We start from the raw sequence: 20,620 nt of genomic DNA on the forward strand, positions 1-20,620 counted from the left end.
CTTGTCAGGATCACCTTCTTGACATTATTGGCTCTCTTGCTATGATTATAGATATGGCTGAGATGCCTTACACCAACGACCTCCCAATTGATATCGACCTACTTAGCGGTTGGAGCAAGAGGGCCATGGTGCTTCTTGGCAACGCCAACACAGGGCTCAATGCAGAGAGGCATAAGGTTGTCTTGATGAACAGAAATTCTTAAATTTGGTGACCTGACAGAGAAAGAACCCTCAGAATCCCAAAGGCCTATTTTTTAGGGAGGATATGAATAAAACTCTAAGTAAATATGTGGCAACCTTTATCACCTTAGACAAGGCACTGAGTAATATGCATAGAAGATTTAATGTGAGTGTTTTTTGACAGGCCGTCAGAAGGGGACTTTCTGCTGGCCGCGGCTTCCACAAGTCACAGCCTTCCTGCTACAGAACTCCGAGAAGTTCTTACAGAGGCAGATCATCATCCAACTTCTAGCCCCAGAGAAAGCGTGTTTGTGGAAGAAGTTCTAGAGCATTAGGAGGTGCCCCAGCTGGATTTCAGGGTGAGTACCATGGTCTCTCCTCCTTCATGTTCTCCAGTAAGAGTGGGAGGTCACCTCAAACTCTTCTTCCCAAAGTGGGAATCTATTACACAAGATCCCTGGGTTCTAGAAATTATCGGAAGATTCAAGATAGAGTTTTGGCAGGAACATGTTCAGGTTTGTCCCTAAGAGAAATGGTTCTATCTTCTGCCCAATTTCAAATAGTAGAAGTAGAGGTGGAGACATTGCTACAGAAGGACGCCAACCTTCAAGTTCCTTTAGACCACAAGCACTCTCTTCCTGTTGGAAAAAAGGACAAGGGGTGGAAACCCATGATAAATTTGAGAGAAATAAACAGATTTGTAGTATGTAGACATTTCAAGATGGAAGGGATCCATCTGCTAAGAGACATGTTGTTAAAAGGGGATTGGTTAGTAAAGTTAGATCTAAAAGATGCCTATTTCACCATTCCCATGGACAGTGCTCACCAAACGTTCCTTCAATTCACCTGGCAAGGTCGGCTTTATCAATTTCATGCTCTACCATTTGGTCTATCATCAGCACCATGGCACTTCACAAGGATTATGATAACTGTAGCTTCTTACCTCAGGTAAAGAGGTGTTTGAATGATTGTCTACGATTTACTCATTATGTCTCAATGCACAACACAGATCTTCAAGGATCTAGAGGTAGTCAAGTCACTTTTAGAGAGCTTGGGATTGATTAAAAACAAAATGAAATCTGTTTTTGCCACATCCAGGTCTCTGGAGTTCTTAGGATTCATGATAGATACAGCGAATGTGGTCCTATTGTTACCCTTAAAAATGATCACCAAAATCCGTAAAGAGATACTATACGTCCTCAAACGACATGTCTTGGCGTTAAGGGAACTTGCCAGGTTTTTGGGACTCTTTTCATCATCCATTCAGGCAATCTTTCCAGGCCCATTACACTATCTGGCTTTGCAGAGGATAAAAGCAAAAGCCTTTCAGAGGGCTTTTGATAAAGAGACAAGGTATTGTTGGACAAGGAAGCAAGGAAAGAGTTATCTTAGTGGTTAGAGAACCTAAACGCATGGGATATAAGGGCAATCTTTAGTTGTACTCCATATTTTGTCTTGGAATCAGATGCAAGTTAAGCCGGCTGGGGTACAGGTTTGGGTCCCCAAGAGACTCTGGCCTTATGGTCTCGAGCAGAAAAAATGCATCATATTGGTTATTTAGAATTGACTGCAGGACATTATTTCCTGATGAGTTTCAAATGTTGTTTGCAAGGCAAGGTGGTATTGATGGACAATGTTTAGGCTATAGCATATATAAATTTAGGTAGTACAAGATCCCTAGACCTTTCAAAATTAGCAAAGAAGCTTTGGCCTTTTTATTCTGAACACCTGAGGGTGGAATATCTGCCTGGAAAGGCGAATGTTACCTCGGATTGGAATTCAAGATTCTTAAGAGATTTCAGAGACTGAAAACAGAACAAGTTTTATTTCAAGACTCTTTCCAAGATTTGGGGCCCTCTGCAGTTAGATCTGTTTGCGAGCAGACTGACAAACCAGCTGAAGAATTACTTCAATCGGATGCCAAACCTCGGTGCTCTAGCAGTGAACGCCTTTCTTCAGGTCTGGAAAGGGACCAACGCCTATGCGTTCCTTTCATTTTCCATGATTCCGAGAGTTCTCCAGAAGGTGAGACTGGAGAAATGCTCCTTTGCTCTTATAACTCAGTTTGGGTTTGCCAAGCTTGGTTCCCAGTCACCATGGAACTAGCTTACGACACACCCTTTTTGCTTCCTGCAGCAAAAGGCCTTTTACTAAACATGGATGGAGAGAAACACCCTCTGAGTGTCTAGTGCTCAATGCTACTTTGAATCTTATTGCCTGGAGAGTATCAGGAGATCTAGAGAAATGACAGGCCTTTTGGTAAGAGCTGAACAGCTCTTGGAGGAATCCTGGGCTCCAGGTACCCACCGTAGATACAGAAGGGTATGGAATTTATAAGTGCATTGGTGCTTGTAGTGGGATCTGGATCCCATGGAAGCACCTATAGTGGAGGTATTTAACTTCCTTGAAGAGCAGTTCGATAGAAGTCTTGGATGTAGAACACTAAATTGCTATAGGTCGGTAATTTCTGCAGGTCATAGCGTGGTCAATGGTAAAATGGTAGTAAGAACATCTGTAGAGTGCTTAAAAGGATCAGGTTGAGAAGACAACCTTAAGGTAGATATGATACTTTATGGGATGTTATCTTAGTCCTCTATGCTTACGACCTGACCTGGTAATGGATTTCTGGATCTGAAGAGACTTTCAATGAAGCTAGCCTCTTTACTTTGTGTAATTTCATACAGATGAGTCTCTGATGTTAATGCTTTGGAGGTAACTAACAGAGTTTATGACAACTTTAGAGTTATCTTTGAGATTACGAGAAGAACTAAAACTATGTCTGATTTTATTTTTGATGCAAAATTTGACTCTTGCTAAAAACTTTGGGGGTGATTCTTACTTTGGCGGGCGGCGGAGGCCGCCCGCCAAAGTAACCCCGTCAGAACACCGCACCGCGGTCGAAAGACCGCTGCGGTGATTCTGAGATTTGCCCTGGGCTGGCGGGCGGCCGCCAGCCCAGGGCAAATCAACCTTCCCACTAGGATGCCGGCTCCGAATGGAGCCGGCGGAGTGGGAAGGTGCGACGGGTGCAGTTGCACCCGTCGCGTATTTCAGTGTCTGCAAAGCAGACACTGAAATACTTTGCGGGCCCTCTTACGGGGGCCCTGCGGCACCCCCTACCGCCATCCTGTTCATGGCGGGATTCCCGCCATGAACAGGATGGCGGTAGGGGGTGTCTGAATCCCCATGGCGGCGGAGCGCGCTCCACCGCCATGGGGGATTCAATGGGGCAGCGGTAAACCGGCGGGAGACCGCCGGTTTACCCTTTCTGACCGCGGCTGAACCGCCGCGGTCAGAATGCCCTCGGGAGCACCGCCAGCCTGTTGGCAGTGCTCCCGTGGTCGGTGACCCTGGCGGTCACCGGCTGCCAGGGTCAGAATGACCCCCTTTGTGTTGTGGATTGTAGGAAGGTGTATGATGCTAGAATGGACGCATTTCATCCTCATGGTACAGACCAGTTGTCAATTTCCTCTGTCAAGCCTATTAAAGCACTTAATGCAGCAGCTATTGCAAGATAGGTGAAATGGTCTATGCAATCAGCTGGCATTGACTTACAAAGATTCAAAGCCATTCTATGAGAGGTGCAATGGCTAGCCAATCCTCTTTTGAAGTTGGAAGGCTAGAAGATACTTTAAGAGCTGCTGACTGGTCTAATGCTTCTACATTTGCTATGAATTACTGCAAACAAAATGAGCATTTGCCTGATGTGGTGTCTAGGGGCTACCAACATGCATAATGGGAGCTTCCAGTCTTGTAATGAAAAGCGGTTCTCCAAATTAAATGACAATAGAATCTGAATTTCATTAAAGACATGGAGGTTAACATTATCTCACCCTCCCAACCCTACTGTGGCAGACTTATATAAAAATAAATAAATACAATAAATAAATATATATGTCTCATGACTGCACATTTTTATTTTGTGTTTTAGAGCCTTTATTTTATTGTTTTGCCTTTTATTGCATTGCTGTCAAGCTCTCATACCCTATTGGACATCTCAAGAATGTTCCATTTCTTCCACAGAATACCCAATAACCGACATAAGAAGAAGATTCATAATGGGTAACCGACATAAGAAGATTATTATTTTGGAAGCTCCATTTCAAGTGTTCCTTGCCTCTGTTTGACCATGATGGATCCGACTAGGATTGACATTTAAAAGAGGCAGATTGTTGCTAACACAGTCTTATAATTATGTTGTATATGTTCTGTTCTGGAATGTTCCTTTTATGATGTTATACTTCCAAGTGCTGCATGGAGTGCCATTAAAGGAATAATGCATAATGTTAGCCTCAGTGTCTTTAATGCAATTCAGATACTCTTGTCATTTAATTTGGAGAATCAGTTTTCTCCATTCCGTAAAAGCCTCATTACTGTACGTCCACCCAATTTACCTCCTACAAGTATCCTAATACATTGTGCCCCAGCACCAATTATCCTATGTAAGTGCCTCTCCCTCTGAAGGCCAGATGCCACCTATCTTTCTGTTTTTCCTGTTTGCTGTTACTTGTCAGCTGCTGCAGTGTGGCTACTCAGAACCCTGAGCTAGCACAACCTTCCTTAAAATGAAGACCAAAACAACCACAGGGTCTTCCACAAGAAGCCCAAAATAAGTGCCACCCTTAAAGATCATACACAGGATTATCTTAATCATCAAAAACACAATTTATTCTCATGAGTGAAGGAAAGAATGTTGTAAAATTCATTAAAAACATACCCATATATGCCTATCAAATGATATCAAAGAAATCAGAGAAGAGAAGTCCCATTTGAACAGGAAGACCATAAGGTATCCCCCTTTGCCAATGATGTGTTTCTATCCCTCTTGGGGATAAGAAATCACTGCCTTTCTGTACCTAAACTTACTGGAATACTGAAGAGCTTTGGGGTACAAAAGCAACAAAACTGTGTACAAATCCCTATTTTCGGGCATCATGGAATCAGAGGTCCATACATTCAAAGAAAGTACGATAATGCACATGGGAGTGTCGCTAACACACTCACTTTGGAATGGTATCAAGTAAAGTGGGGCAATCTGAAAATACCCTTGTTAGGTTAAATAGTGGCCATTAAAAAGAACCTTAATAATAGATTGCTCAATTACCCCCAGACTCTGCCAATCTGGATTGACAAGTATACTCTACACAATCTTGAAGAAACCCTAGACAAATTTGCATGGTAAGGTAAAGCCCTTGTAGACCCCAAGAAAGTTTTATTAAGGAAAGAAGGTCCTAATGCAAATCAAGGCACAAAGGGATGTGATGCGTCACTTTACAGATTCTTGAGTCAGCCTCAGACAGACCCTCCCTAGTTATACATGTGTTAATGGTCTACAGCACTTCAAAATGAAATACACATTGAAGGGTGGAAGACCCACTGGAGAGACATATATAACACCAGCTTCACCATCCAACATAGGGAGTCCACATTAAAAGTAAATAGGGTTAGGTATGTAACACCAGATAAACTACAAATATTTAAAATATTCCTCTTCGCTACAGATAGATGTTGAAGGAGATGCAGCAGAGAGGGGACATCCTTACACATATGGTGTACATGTTCCATAACAAAAGGTTACTGGAGAGAGGGCATGGCTGCCATAAAGGAAATGGTTGGAGTTTCAATACTAAACAGCCCAAACGTAACAGTTCGTGGGTTGAAACCTCTAGAGTGACAGGGACATAGACAAGGTAACTGAAAATTAATGTATCAACTACTATGTATCGCAAGACTGACAGCTGAAAGAGAAGGTAAGCAAAAATCCAGCCTCAACTGGCACACAGGGTGCTGGCGAATTTGGGAAGTGGAATAACTGGTAGCACACACCACCAAAGAGAGGGGTAACTTTTTATGAATCTGGAAGCCTGTATCATCAAATATGAAAGAGGGAAATCAGAAAGCAATAGTATTTTAAACTATAAGCTTTGAGAATCTTTGACTCAGTCTGTTGTTAATAGTCCCAACCCATGGGCCAGTAAAGACGATGGAGGAAAATGTGGACTGTTCAGAATTCTGAAATGTAATTTAATTATGAACATGTCATTATTGGGCTTGATGCATGTAGCCCTTATTTTCAAGATGAGGAGTTGTTTTTCTAGTTTGTATATTGTTTTTCATTAATCTAGGCAATGTATTACTCATAAAATATGGTTCATTTGAAAAAACATACTCATTATTCTTTGCAAACATAAATGTAGAGTCAATAGCAGACAGCCAAATACAGGGACGGCTCCTTTGCAATGGCAAAGGAGAGTCGCTCCCCTAGCTAAGAGCCAGGAGCTGTAAAATAAAACAATATTTCATTATCTTTTAATTTTACAGCTGCTGGCTCAGCCAGCAGCAAATGCAGGAAGGGGCAGGGCAGAGCCACGGGAGGAAGGAGAGGGGCAGGGGAGTGAAGTCTGTGCACTATGTGTGCATGTGTGTTTGGATGCGTGTCTTAAGCCGGCCAAACACATATGCGCACTTGGGTTTCTCCAACCTACACAGTCGGGTTGTTGAAACTGCACAGGCTCCAGTGCAGTGTCTGAGCGGCAGAACAAGTCACTCAGACCAATCCTCACACAGCTCTCATGCTAGGTTTAGCACGAGAGCAGCACCAGGATTGCTGGAAGCCTGTTCTGGTGTCCCAGTGAGTGCTGGGACACCAAAAGAAGAGCAGAGGATTAAGGTAGCAGGTGGCGCAAACGGGAACAGGTACCTCTGCCCATCCCTTCCCTTGAGATTTGCGACGGCTGCCGCTGTACTTCAGCACAAAATAACTGTGTGTCATTACCTGAACTTCTTGAAGCAGAGGTAAGAATTTCAACATTTTTATTGTAATTTTACATCATACTTAGCTTAAGTATCGCTCTTCCTCTTGGATATACTGCTCTACATATGTGTATGCGCGTACTTTCAAAGACTTCACATACTCTCCTGCATCACTATTACAAGATAGCCATCATAATGACATTGCATGGAGTCTCTTTTTTGTTCATGTCTGCCTAAATAAAGATTTTGTTCACGCTGCTTATTCGTGTTGCCTGATAAACAGAGACATTTCTTATATTCAACTGCTCAGTGACGTAACAAAACTTGAAGGGCTCCCCTGCAAAGTACATGCAGGGGCTTGCAGGCCAGCGTTCTGTGCTGAGGGGGCCCCTGGTGCTCAAGGGCCCCCCACATGGCTGGGGCTTCGGGGGCCTTTGTTACGCCACTGCAATCGGTTACTAGTTTAATAGCAGCAATTGTGTACTATTTTGCTGACTGTTTAGCAAATAGCAGAGCTTATGTACTATTTGGCTCGCTGACGGATAAATAGGGTTAACTACTGCTGAACGGAGATAACCCCTTCCAGATTAATTTATGGTGTAAGATCTTTGCGCTAAATGCAACTATCTTCATTTAAAAAAAAAAAACCTTTGGAGACCACACTTTTGTGACCGACTTTCAACTACAACTAACTGCCTGTAGGTGAACATTTGAAAAATGCCAAATTTAAGACTTTTTTCTTTTAGGGTTGCCATCTGCCCGTTTTTTTCCCAACATTACTAGTAGTCATGGAAAAACTAAGAAAATCACCTACAACTGATTTTTTCATCCTCTCTGTAGATACCTAAATCAGTAAATATAAGAAGAAAGTATTTTTAATTTGTTCCGGAGCTGACTTAATGATCCATGACTGGTAAATAAACAAAGACAGAAAAGCCATAAAATGAAAACGGGCGATTTAAACAAAGTTTTACTAAAGTGTCATGTTCTGGCATTTGCAGAATCTTAAAACATGAACAAAGGGCCCGCATTTTTCTGTTGGAAAGCTGGTAACCCTACTTACACAGACTGGAAAATAAGCCTGTGAACACAATTATAGTTGTCTATCCTGTCCGCTTGTGGCCAGGATGACTGACAGTACCATATAAGATTTCCTAATAAATAAATCAGCAACCCATTGTGCCGCGCGAGCCGCTATGATTATTCTGTGGACCCGCTAGTAATGTTTAATGCTATTCTGTGTTCAACTCTTTGAGTACAGGCATCAGTTCTTCCATCAATTACAGAATACAATGTGTGTAGATGTGTCTTACACCAGGAGATCCTCTCTATAGCACATACCATGCAGGAATAATGTCCTTCCAGTGTTGGGCAGCCAGAGCCTGAAGGGACGAGAGGCAATATTATTTATTGTTCTACAGTGGGAGAGGCTGAACATTCTTGCTCTAAATGTGGTTTGTGGTACAGAATCCCAAATATAGAGTGTTCTTTAACGAAACGACTGAAAAAAACGGGTTCCCTTGCTGATTCATCCAATGCTATTTCTGTAAGGTCATCTTTATTGAACTATATTGTAACTATTTTGACTCAAAGAGATCAAGATAAACGTAATAATAAAAAGCAGACGAACACAAAAGAAACGGGATTCTAAGGCAGGCTAAAGAAAAAGGAAGAGAGAGAAAAAAAGAAGAGCATTAAAAAAGTTGTAGAGGCTTTGAAACGTTTTTCTCTACCATGTCAGTGTTATTTTTTCACACTGCGAGTGTTTTTTGCAATAAAATATGTTTACTGGTCATGTTACTGTTTGTTTTACATTTAATGCTTAATAATGGTGTTCATTTTACTGACATTACATGTGCCAAATTTACTCTTAGTACAACATTTAATAAGCATTTTAAAAACAATTAACAGTCATAAAGGATAGGATTCAAAACGGAGAGACGAAGAGTAAAGTGGAAGGAAACTAAACATACTAATAAGCTCAATCTGTTGCTCAAGTTCACTCACCTGGGGGAAGGAAGAGTGCTCCTCTGACTCTGCCCTCTCTGATCAGTGTCCGCTGCACCCCAGGGGCCACATACCATCTCTCCACTGTCTGACTGGCTACTGGTGTAATATCAGGATTTGACACCAACTGCAATGAGTCAAATACATCCAGTGTTATTTTGAAAGGACTCCCAAAAGCATCTCGCTTTGCTAACCTGAGGAAAGGCTTCTCGGGCCTCAACGCCCAGAACAGGCCCATTGGCAGCCTCCCTTGGAAACTTCCGCCTGTGGCTTCTGCTCGCTCCAGGTCAATTTCTCCAGAGGCATCAGCACGATAGAAAGCTCTCGAATGGAATAGGAAACCTTTCTCGTCTATCAGTGATGCCCGAATGGTCACAAGCCGATTAGGTTCCACATCGGAGACTCTTATTTTCACAGGTTCGTCAGTGAGCGAGACCCGAGGCGTCACAGAAAGGTAGACCATGGTTGAAGGCTGCTCTCTGTTTGTAAATTGACAGGTAGGAAAGATACAAAAGAGAACGACACATCAGAATACAAATGTACTTGCGGTGTAAAGATATACATTTGAGAAGTTTCATCAACTTCTCGGGACCCAAATACATACTTTGGATTAATTAATGACTGCCATAATTCTGAATGAGTCAAAGGAATCTAATAACTAGTGACACAAGGGTAGTCATTTAAAATATCTTGGAAGAGGGAGAGGTTTACAAATTGCTGAAGATACAGACATTCATGCTTAAACCCGCATTCCCAGCTTCTCGGAATTCTCAGTTTGGCTGACAAAGGGAGTTACCATCTGAATCGGGATTCCTGAAAGTGATGTAATTTCATGTGTGGTATTACTGCGCCCTCTGGGTTTTCTGGAGGAAATATTTGCCAGATATTACCTAAAAAATTAATGTCCGGAACAAAAAAATATCCATTCTATAAAGGATAACTTTTAATGGTGCAGTGATTTCGTGTACGGGAATTACTGGTCTCAACAGCATTAGTAATTTTGGGTTCAATATTACTAATACAGTATAACTGCAAAACTCAGAATGACCCTTTAAAATATGCCAACACGCACTTCTAGGATTACCTTTTGTCAGTCTTATTTTTATGTGCGAACTAACATCCAAATTATATCATAAAACATATTTTACTTTTAATGTATGGGGTCTGGTTGTGTTCCCATTCAGCTAAATAAAAAAAGATGATAGTAGCCATATACTATATTATTTTATGTCAGAAGCCTAACCATGATATTACCGTTGCAATTTAATACCGATTTTGATAGATTGGTTCAGTTATACAGTTTCAACTTTAGTTAAGTTCACGGCTCACCCAGTACTAAAATCATTCCATGTGAATTCAGCGTATATATATTAGTTTTGGTACGGAGGCCAATTTAAGATTATCACTTTGCAAGACATATAGTATGGGGAGAAACTGTCCAAGCAGATGCATCAGAAGAGGTGTATTTCTGGGCTATGAGTTTTGGCAATCTTTTTGGGTTTCATTCCACACAACTCTCTTCTAAATCTAGTCCCTAGCCTCTTTAAAGGATATCAGAATGACAAGATATTGAGCAAACTGATGTGTTTCATCCCACTACTGCCCTCAGGAGGTAACCTTGATTGCTTACAATTGCTACCCTTGGACAGCCAACTGTACAAAGTGAATACCGCAGTTACCCAACTAGAATCAAATAGCATATTAGGTCATGTACCACCAATGGTATCATTATCCATCAAGGATACAGCACAATTATTACATACCTACCCAGGAAGCAGAAAACAATCATCACAATCTACTTCTACATTCTATGAAACCTTCCGAGCTAAAGAATAGTAGAACATTTGGAAACTGTAACCATTAAACATGGTTTGCATTTCTGAACCCACCATGTGACCACATGCTTTGTTTTATTCAATGATTACTTGAACTAATGAATCTGCTCTTCGTTCTTTCCAAGAGTGGGAATACTTAGAATTAGGGTAAATGCTGGTAACAAGTGTGTGTGTGATAGGAAACCTGGCCTGGAGTTGAACACACAAAGTCTGAGTCCACTTGTTGGGGAGAGTTTGACTAATTGTTCTCTCTGTGACTTCAAGAATCTTGGGCGTTTGTTTTCTAATACTGTTTACTGTGTGTAAGTTTGATATTTTTACATATCTTAATTTATTTTTACCTTTCCCACATAGAGATTTAAATGTCATGCCATTGGTGCAATTTCTGCACCATGTAACATCGCCTTAGAGAAATGTTAAATCAATTGCACTAATATCATTTTAAGACAATAGTACACACACAGTAACACTGAAAAGCAGTGTGTCTATGTATAGAGTACTAATACCAATCAAAATTAGGACCATGAAGAAAAGATGGATATCCTCTACAATGCAACTATTATAATACCAACAACTACTGTACATTTTTTTCTTTCATCTTTCAAAACTGTTATTCTTTGTTGTAGGCATTGTCTCCGAGAATCTATAATGTGCTCATTTGTAAGTTGACCTTTGTGTCCCTAAATATACTGACACTACCTTGACACAGAAGAGGTTTTTTATGTAAGCTGCTCAGCATGCAATGTGGGCCTGATTCACAGAGATAAACTTACACTTTTATGTAAGTTCATGATTGCTTGCTATTCACAAAGGCATTTTGTGAGAAGTATCTTTACAACTGTTGAGTCTCCACACATAAAAACAATAGGACAGTTCTATATTTTTATGTGCAGAGACCCCACAGTCATAAAGATAATACTAGTAACATATGCTTGTGAATAGCAAAAGACTGTCAACTTAAACAAAAGTGTAAGTTTATCATTGTGAATTAGGCATATACTCGTGCTCATAAATGTGATGTTTTTGGTGAGCTACCTAAATATCTCCTTGGTGTCTTATAGCAATTTGAAAACAAAATTAATCAATCAATCAATCAATGAATCAATCAATCAGTAGATTTGGAGAGTGCTTCTTGTCACTCGTGAGGGTATCCAGGCACTGGCAGGGTCCAGTTGATTAGCCAAATAGCCAGGTCTTCAGGGACTTTTGCAACTCTGTAAGAGATAGGGAGGTCTGGAGATGAAGGGATTGCTCGTTCCATGTATTCACTGCTAGGTAGGAGAAGGATCGATCTCCGCATCTACAACGTCGGATGTAATGGGTGAGCTAATAGAAGTTCAGATGGTGGTTCAAGCAGGCAGATCTGCAGTTGTGTAGGGCCTTGTACAAGTGGGTCAGGAGCTTGAACTGACATATTTTCTGTACAGGGAACCAGTGAGGTTCCTGAAGTAGGGGGTGATGTCGGTGCATCTAGGGAGACCCAGGGAAAATCTGACTGCATCATTCTGTATGTATTGTAGTCATCAGAGGAGGTGAGCTGTGATCCCTTTGTAAGGAGCATTGCCATACTCCAGTTAGTTGGTGAGGAGGGCCTGGGTGATGATCCTGAGCTTTAGGGTAGCCATTTGAATATCTTACAAAGTATGCAGAGGGTGAAGAAGCAGACGGAGGAGACAGAGTTGACCTGACTCATCATTGTTAGCTTGTCTAGAATGATGCCTAGGTTCCTAGCTTGGTGAGTGGGGCTAGGATTATGTTCGAGTTCTAAAGAGCACCAGAATGTATCCCATGGCATGCTTTTGTTTCAAAAGATCAGTATCTCTGTTTTGCTCATGTGGAGCTTCAGGCAGTAGCCCTTCATCCAGTTGGTGATGTCTGCCATGCAGTTGTGGAAATTGGTCTTGGTGTTGGTGGTGTCTTTCGGAGAGTGATCAGATGAGCTGTGTGTTGTTCGTGAAGGACATAATGTTGAGTCCATGGGTTTTGACAGTACTGGACAGTGGTGCATATAAGTGTTAAAGAAGGTAGGGCTGAGCAAGGATCCTTGGTGTACTCCACAGATGATTTCCTTGGGTTCAGAGATGAAGAGAGAAAGGTGGATTTTTGGTACTGCTCCTCTGAGTAAAGAGGTGATCCATCTGAGAGTGGCTTTGTGGATGTCTCTGTTGTACAGCCTTCTGATGAGTGTGTGGTGGGAGACCATATCGAGGCTGCTGAAAAGTCAAAGAAGATCAGAGCTGCAGTCTCTCCTTAGTTGAGTCGGGCTCGGATGTCGTGGGTAGCTGCAAAATGGGCTGTATTCTTGCTTTGCTTGCTCTGGAATCCGGATATGGAGGAGTCAAGTAGGATACTCCATTCCAGATGTAAGGACAGTTGTTGGTTGATGGCTTTTTCTTATACTTTGGTTGGGAGCAGAGAGACTGCTCTGTAGTTGTTCAGTTCGCTAGGGTCTGCCAATGGTATCTTTAGTAGGGCATTGGCATCTGCATGTTTCTAGTCCTCGGGAAAGGTGGCCATGGCAATTGAAGTGTTGACGAGGTGGTGAGTTTGTGGTGGATTCTGGCTTCAGGATCTTCTGTAGTTGCAACAGCCACAAAAGACCCGAAACAGTCATAAATGTACTCCAGCTCATAGGTGCATCAAAACTCTCCTATAAATTATGGAGGTAGGGACTACAAATAAAATAAAACTGCATGGAAAATAATGTGAAAGTAAATTAACATTTTTTTTTACATATATATATATGTATGTATCTTCGACACAAGTGAGTTTTAACTCACATCCGGCTGCACCAAAGAATAGTTCCACCACTGCCACCATGAAAGGATGATCTTCCAATTCTTCCAATCCATAAATATATAATCTTTTTATTTCAAATAAAGTGCAAGCGCAATACCGCTTCCAAACAAAGATGAAATGTCAATGCGTTTCGGCTGACGCCTTCTACTTGACACTCCCCCCATCATCCAAAATCTCCTCAAATAGTGAGTTAGTCCCTTGTCTATTTTTACCAATACAAGGTATGAATCACTGTGGCGGCCTTCTTATAACATATACACATACTTATTTATATCAGTCCTATGTTGTGTTGATTCCTGCTTTCCAATAGTTAAAAAATACACAACCTATAATAGTTATATCATGCACATAATTGTTAGCAAATAAATCATACTTCAAAGATAAAAATGTATCTCAATATATTTATATCACATTATTATACTGAAAATCGCATTACTGATTCCTCCATTCTTTAAGAGATTGATTTAAATGCATGCATCAATATCAAATCCCCCTTCTCATCCAAATTTTATAAATAATAAAGGATAAAGTAACAGGTGCAAAATATTATCCGAAGGGATCACTAATAGACTAACCAGTTTGTTGTCTAACCTGTGACCTTCTACTCTCAAGTAGTATGACTGTCTCAATATCAGTTATAATAATATATTTTTAAGGTGATCCTACGCATGTACTCAAACATAACTGACCATATATTTAATGATTAATACGCTGTTCAGATTTATCTCCTCAATATAAATGAATTAATGAACCATATCTAATCATATTCATCAATGAACTACATCAACAATGTGTTTATCTCAATATTGTGATGTGCATGAAATACATTTATTTTCTTATACCTTGTTCAAAGTGCTCGTGTGCATTCAATCCAAGGGAAGCAGCTTATTACTGACCTTTACATGCATCGTATACCGACATAATCTGTTACGCTCATATATATAAATACATTATGATAGAGCACATGCTGTTAGCAACTTAAGTGACTCTGCATGATCTAATAGATAAGAGAACATCAAAATGTGTGTATATATATATTTATATATATTTGTATACATAAATATATATATATATATATATATATATATATATATATATATATATATAACCTTAGACACTCCTTCCAATATCAGGAGAACCAGGACACCTCCAATATGAAAATTCAGTTTATTTCAGCACAAAATCCAACACGTTTCGGCAACAGCCTTACTCATGTATATATATCAAATTATTTTATTGGGAATGTATGAATTATAAATAATACATTTTTTCTTTAAAAATTATGTAATGGCCTCTTTTCAATTAAAAAATAAACATAACTTTACTTTATCAACAACATTATTTCAATTAATTTGATACATTACTTCAGGGTACTATCAACAAATAATACATAAATACAAACTTAATTGTTAGTGAGATTATTTTTTTTACTTGCATTACTAATTTAATTTCAAATTTAGTTGGTAGTGCAGCACCATTTAAAAAAATAATAAGTCTACATCTAAAAACATACATAACATCATTTTACTTTAGCAGGTGACATATAAATATTTTTTATTACGTTTTTGTAAACTTTAAAAATATTTTTTTAATTTCTCTATACTTTATAGAAGGAGAATATCCACCCAGATTGCAGATCTCAGCTAAATGTGCAGAATAGTAGAAACCTTTTTAGTAATTGCTCTTTATTGGTGTTTACAGTTTGAATTTCATATACAGGGTACCAACAGTCAACCCATACCAGTTCAAAGGGAAAACAGAAACCTATCAAATAGCAATAACTTTACTGTAGTACTTGAGGTGTTTAATAACTCCATCCATAATTCCAGGAGACGGTGAGTTTGAAGTCTATACTTTTCAGCAACTTTATACTCATAAATTTTGACTATCTAAAGGAAGTAAGCTATTCAAAAGAGGAAGAGTAACTGTTAGACTTGGCATCCTTGGCGTGGTCTCCCCTGTGTGTTTTTTGCCTCTGCTTCCCATGTTTTGACTGTGTGGTGGACTCTGATTTGGCTGTTTTTAGTACTCTGGGCACTATACCACTGCTGACCAGTGCTAAAGTGCAAGTGCTCCCTGTGTAAAATGTAAGTGTGATTGGCTTTTCCATGACTGGCACATTTGATTTACTATTAAGTCCCTAGTAAAGTGCACTAGAGGTGCCCAGGGCCTGTACATCAAATGCTACTAGTAGGCCTGTAGCACTCGTTGGGCCACCCACAAGTGTAGCCCTGTGAACATGGCTCAGACCTGCCACTGCAGTGTCTGTGTGTGCAGTTTTGCACTGCCAATTCAACCTAGCAAGAGCACCCACTTGCCAGGCCCAAACCTTCCCTTTTTATTTTTTATACCTGTAAGGCATCCCTACGATAGGCCCTAGGAAACCACATGGATAGGGTGCAGTGTATCTTAAAGGTGGGACGTGTACGGATGTGTTTTGCATGTCCTAGTTGAAATATTGCCAAATTTGTTTTTCAGTATTGCAAGGCCTGTCTCTCTCATAGGTTAACATGGGGCTGCCTTTAAACATCTTTTAAGTGCAGTTTCCCTTTGGGAGCAGATGGAAATTTGGAATGTGGTGTCTCTGAATTCACAATGTAAAATACTTCTTTTTGGTAAAGTTGGTTTTTAAATTGTCAGTTTGAAAATGCCACTTTAAGAAAGTGGGTATTTTCTTGCTTAAACCATTCTGTGTCTCTGCCTGCTTGTGTATTCCTTGTCTGTGTCAGACTGATAGTGGGGATGTTTGTGAATCCCCTCTAGACAGTGACACAAAGGGAGCCGGGGTGTAGCCTGCATATCCCGAAGGGCCATCTGACCTAGCGTGGATGGAGGAGTGGTCACCTGCACCTGAATGGGCTGTGCCTGCCCTCAAACAATGCAGTCTCCAACCCCCTGGTGTGAGTCTGGAGCCAGGCCTGGGCAAAGCAGGATCCTGTGAACAACAGACACTTCTCTTTGAAGTTTGCCTACTTCAAAGGCAGAAGGGGTTATAAGTAGTGGACCCAAAACCCCAGATTCTCAGAATACCTCTGGAACCAAGATGAACCTCTGCCAAGGAGAAGAGCTGAAGAGCTGGAGGAGGAGTACTGCCTCTTTGCCTGTGACTGTGCTTTGTTGGGTTGGCCTGCAGTTGCTGCTTCTGCCTGAAAGAGTACAAAGACTGGACTTTATGGTATATTCCTGCTTGTGAAGAATGTCCAAGGGCTTGGACGGAGCTTGACTCCTGTTTTGAAATCTCAGGCCATCAAAGACTTCCGCTGCCAGCACCTGGACTCTCTGCTGAAACTCCTGTCCTACCAAGTGGTGTCCTATCCAGTCCCTGGGCCCTTGAAAGGTGAAGCTGGTAGAAAAAGGTTGAAATCTACATGCAGGACGCTGTGTGGGAAAAGTTTTGATGCACCACTTGCAACGCAGCTGTAAAAATGACGCACCACCTGCCTCACTGCTGAAATCGATGCACCACCTGCATCGCGGCTGGGAAATCGACGAATCACCTGCATCATGGCTGGAGAAATGATGCGCAAAAACTCACTTGCGGCTGCTGAAAATGACTCAAACCCCATGCAGCACGGTTTTCCATCAGCATGCAGCAGGATTTCTCATGCATCATCGTTGGGCGTCAAAATCAACGAGAATCTGTGCGGAACCACCGTGCTCCATCGAGAAATCAACGCATTGCTCTCTTGTGGAAGAGACAAACTATACAGCGCCTACCCAACCGGAGAATAAACAATGCACGACCTAATTGCGATTAAGGAATTGACACATCACTGACTGTTCCGACGCATGCTTCCTCGTGCGGCTTTATTTTTGATGCAAACCCGGTACTTCATGTAAAAAGAACATTTCCAATGTTTTCTATGGAGTAAGACACTTTTTATTTCAAAAATTCATATCTTGCCTTGTGTTTGTTGGATTTTTGTCATTCTGGTCTTGTTTGATTTAGATAAATATTAACTATTTTTCCAAACTGGTGTGGTGTTCATTTTGTATTGTTTTCATTGTATTACTGTGTGCGTTGGTACAAATACTTTACACATTGCCTTTGAGATAAGCCTGACTGCTTGTTCCAAGCTACCAAAGGGGTGAGCATGGGTTATCTAAATGTGTATCTCCATTACCCTGACTAGAGTGAGCGGCTCTGCTTGGACCATGAAAAGAGACTGCCAGCCAGAGACCAAATTTCTAACAGTAACATTACACATGCAGATTTACAGGTGTAATTATACCTTTTTGAATACTCCCCAACATGTGTATAACCTGTTTAAACCTCTTTTACATAACAACACAGTGAGTCTTTTCAGCTCTGCAAGCACATAACTTTTTCCCACGTGGTATGAGTTTATAATGGCTTTGAATATTAGATTTTTAATTTAAAATGAACCTTCTGATGCTTCCACTTCTAATAATTATCAATGACTCAAATATTGATTTGCCCCAGACTAATAAGCTAATAAGAATAATTTGTTCCATGATTAGCTGCAATTAACAAGTTCCCCTAGCTACCTTAAGATATTTATCCTGTGCAATGATTTGTTCCATGGAAGATAATCAAAGTCCATGGGGAAAATCAGTCAAGTAGCCCTTTGTTAACACAGTAAAAGAGTATAATGGTATGCCTGCTTCCTGTGCTCAGAAACAAATACACAGCATTATATACCCAAAAATTCATTTAATTTATGTGACTCCAAATAAGAAAGAGAAAGTTGAGTTACATTGTCTTGGACTATTTATATGTGCATGTGATACACATATGCTGTATATGTACAGACTAACTCTGTGCCACCCAAAGTTGGTTATGACAGTTAGCTGACCATGATTCCAGCGTTAAAGCACAGCACCTGTTTTACATGAGGAAGGGAACCTAAAGTTTGTGAGAATGGGCTTCCACCAATTATTAGCAAATACCCTTTTACCACCAACCTCTAAATGAGTCGATTAACGTAGCCTCAGAGATTAGGGCCAACCAAGGGTGAGGAAGCATGCATTTTAATGTAACCAGATCCCTTGGCCTAGAAGGCGTTACATGAGGTGAAGACCAAAACTTTAAGCTTTAGAGGATAGCCCACTAAACCTAGTTTTGCTTCAATAGCCTTGATGCTTCGGTTTCTATATGCCATTGCGTGCCATGTCCGGGGTGAAGCAACCCCCCATGTGGTTTGAAAGTAAGCTTATAAGTTACTGTTTGACTTCCGAAGACAAACATATATTTCTGAAGAAGAGCTTTTAGAATACATTAGTGTGCAAAAAGACAACTACTAAGACATGGGTTTTGTGACACAGTTTCTGCTACCACATGTAAAGGGTTCTGGTTGCCGAGAAAGCGAGAAAATTGCAACTCTATGTAGTGGACACCAACTCTGTGGATGGCTGATTCATGCTGGAAAACTGAAAATTAATCAACCAGATTTGGCTGACCAAAAACAAAATCCAGCAACTAACAAAAACAGAAAGATTATAACCTAGGGGCATATTTATACTCTGTTTGCCTCGAATAAGTGTCATTTTTTTTTTACTCTAATTTGGTGCAAAACTAACTACATATTTATACTTTGGGGCTAGACCCATCTAGTGCCAAATTTATGAAGTTAAAGCCATTTTTTGGAAGTGGAAACCTCCCTTGCCTTAATGAGATGCAAGGTAGGCGTTCCCGTGCAAAAAATGACTATGGCCTTAACGCCATCTTTATACTCCCATGCAAAAATGGTGCACAGGAGGGAGGAGGGTTAAAAAAATGCTGCATAGCTTGAGTTGCCCCATTTTGTAACGCTTGGGTCAGGGCAGGCTTTACGGGACCTCTGGGCCTATTTCCATGGTGAAACACCATGGAATAAGCCCAAAGGTGCCCTCCCCTGGCCCCAGGGACAGCCCCACCCACACCAGAGGGACTGCGGAGGATGGGGGACCCCATCCCAGGTAAGTTTAGGTAAGTATTGCATTTTATTTTTTAAAGTGCCATAGGAGGCCATGAAATGGGCACCCCTACATGGCACTGGGTGCAATGGCCATGTCCAGGGGACCCTGGTCCCCTGTTCTGGCCTTTGGGGTGGTGGGCATGACTCCTGTCTTTTCTAAGACAGGAGTCATGTGTAATGGATGGTTTTGCGTCAGAAAATGACTCTAGGCAGGTTAGAGTCATTTTTTTTACTCTAACCTGTTTAATGTCATTTTTGGGTGCAAAACCCCCTTCTTCCATAGCGCCAGCCCCACCCAACTAACGTCATTTTTTTAAGCTAACCTACCCTTTGCACTGGCTTGCACCATTCCATAAATATGGTGCCTGGCTGGTGCACAGAAATGGTGCAAGCCGGTGCTATACAGTTTTGCACCAAAAAATATAAATCAAGGCCTTAATGTCATACTTTGGAGTCAAAGCAGAACTAATCTTATTCCCTTTCCTGATCTATGTATTTTTTTTCCCTCTATTCATATAATTACCCTACTAAGTGCTGCGTTAGTACTTGCAAACATATTGTACATAAACTCACATTGGTTTTATCTGAAAAAGAGTGACACATGAGACACTTTAAAAATTGGCATGGTTGATAACTCACTGGAATATTGTCTAAATTATGGAAATTAACAAAGTGAAAAAATAAAAAAATAATACAACGCCAAACTCATAGAGTGTTAACCGTAGAAAAGAGAAAACACAAGCAAAAAAATACTTTGGATGTGCCAGGACCAAAAATCATACTTAAGAGATAATGAAATAAATGAGTAATTGGGATTTTTCTGTGTTTACAGTAGAGAAAGTCTAAGCTTTATTAAAGACTAAGAGCTGAGTATAATATGCAAATTAACCTATATCACTACAGCCAGCAGCAGTAAAGTTATAATTTAACATATTATGATGTCACTGGTCAATTTGTAAATTTAAAACACTTGCAGAATTCTTTTAGCCAAGTGGCTAGTTCAGATAAATGACCCCAAAGGTGAGTACAGGGCACCAATCTGAAGCTTTGAGGATATTTTCTAAACTTGAGTCGGTGCAGAAGGCTTCAGACATCATGGTGCTCCATGTGAAGCGGTATTCAAAAAAG

General features: G+C 40.7%; 1 protein-coding gene across 1 annotated transcript in view; it reads right to left on the bottom strand.

Moving 5' to 3' along the window:
- LOC138300554 (acyl-coenzyme A amino acid N-acyltransferase 1-like) overlaps positions 1–20,620 on the bottom strand; it is a 186,062-nt gene that overhangs the window by 89,185 nt on the left and 76,257 nt on the right. The window contains exon 2 of the mRNA XM_069240090.1: positions 8,941–9,419. Coding sequence (XP_069096191.1) covers positions 8,941–9,403 — 463 coding nt within the window. The 5' untranslated portion in view covers positions 9,404–9,419. The remainder of the gene's footprint in view (positions 1–8,940; positions 9,420–20,620) is intronic.

Source organism: Pleurodeles waltl, chromosome 1_2, assembly GCF_031143425.1.
Source record: "Pleurodeles waltl isolate 20211129_DDA chromosome 1_2, aPleWal1.hap1.20221129, whole genome shotgun sequence".
Classification (NCBI taxonomy): domain Eukaryota; kingdom Metazoa; phylum Chordata; class Amphibia; order Caudata; family Salamandridae; genus Pleurodeles; species Pleurodeles waltl.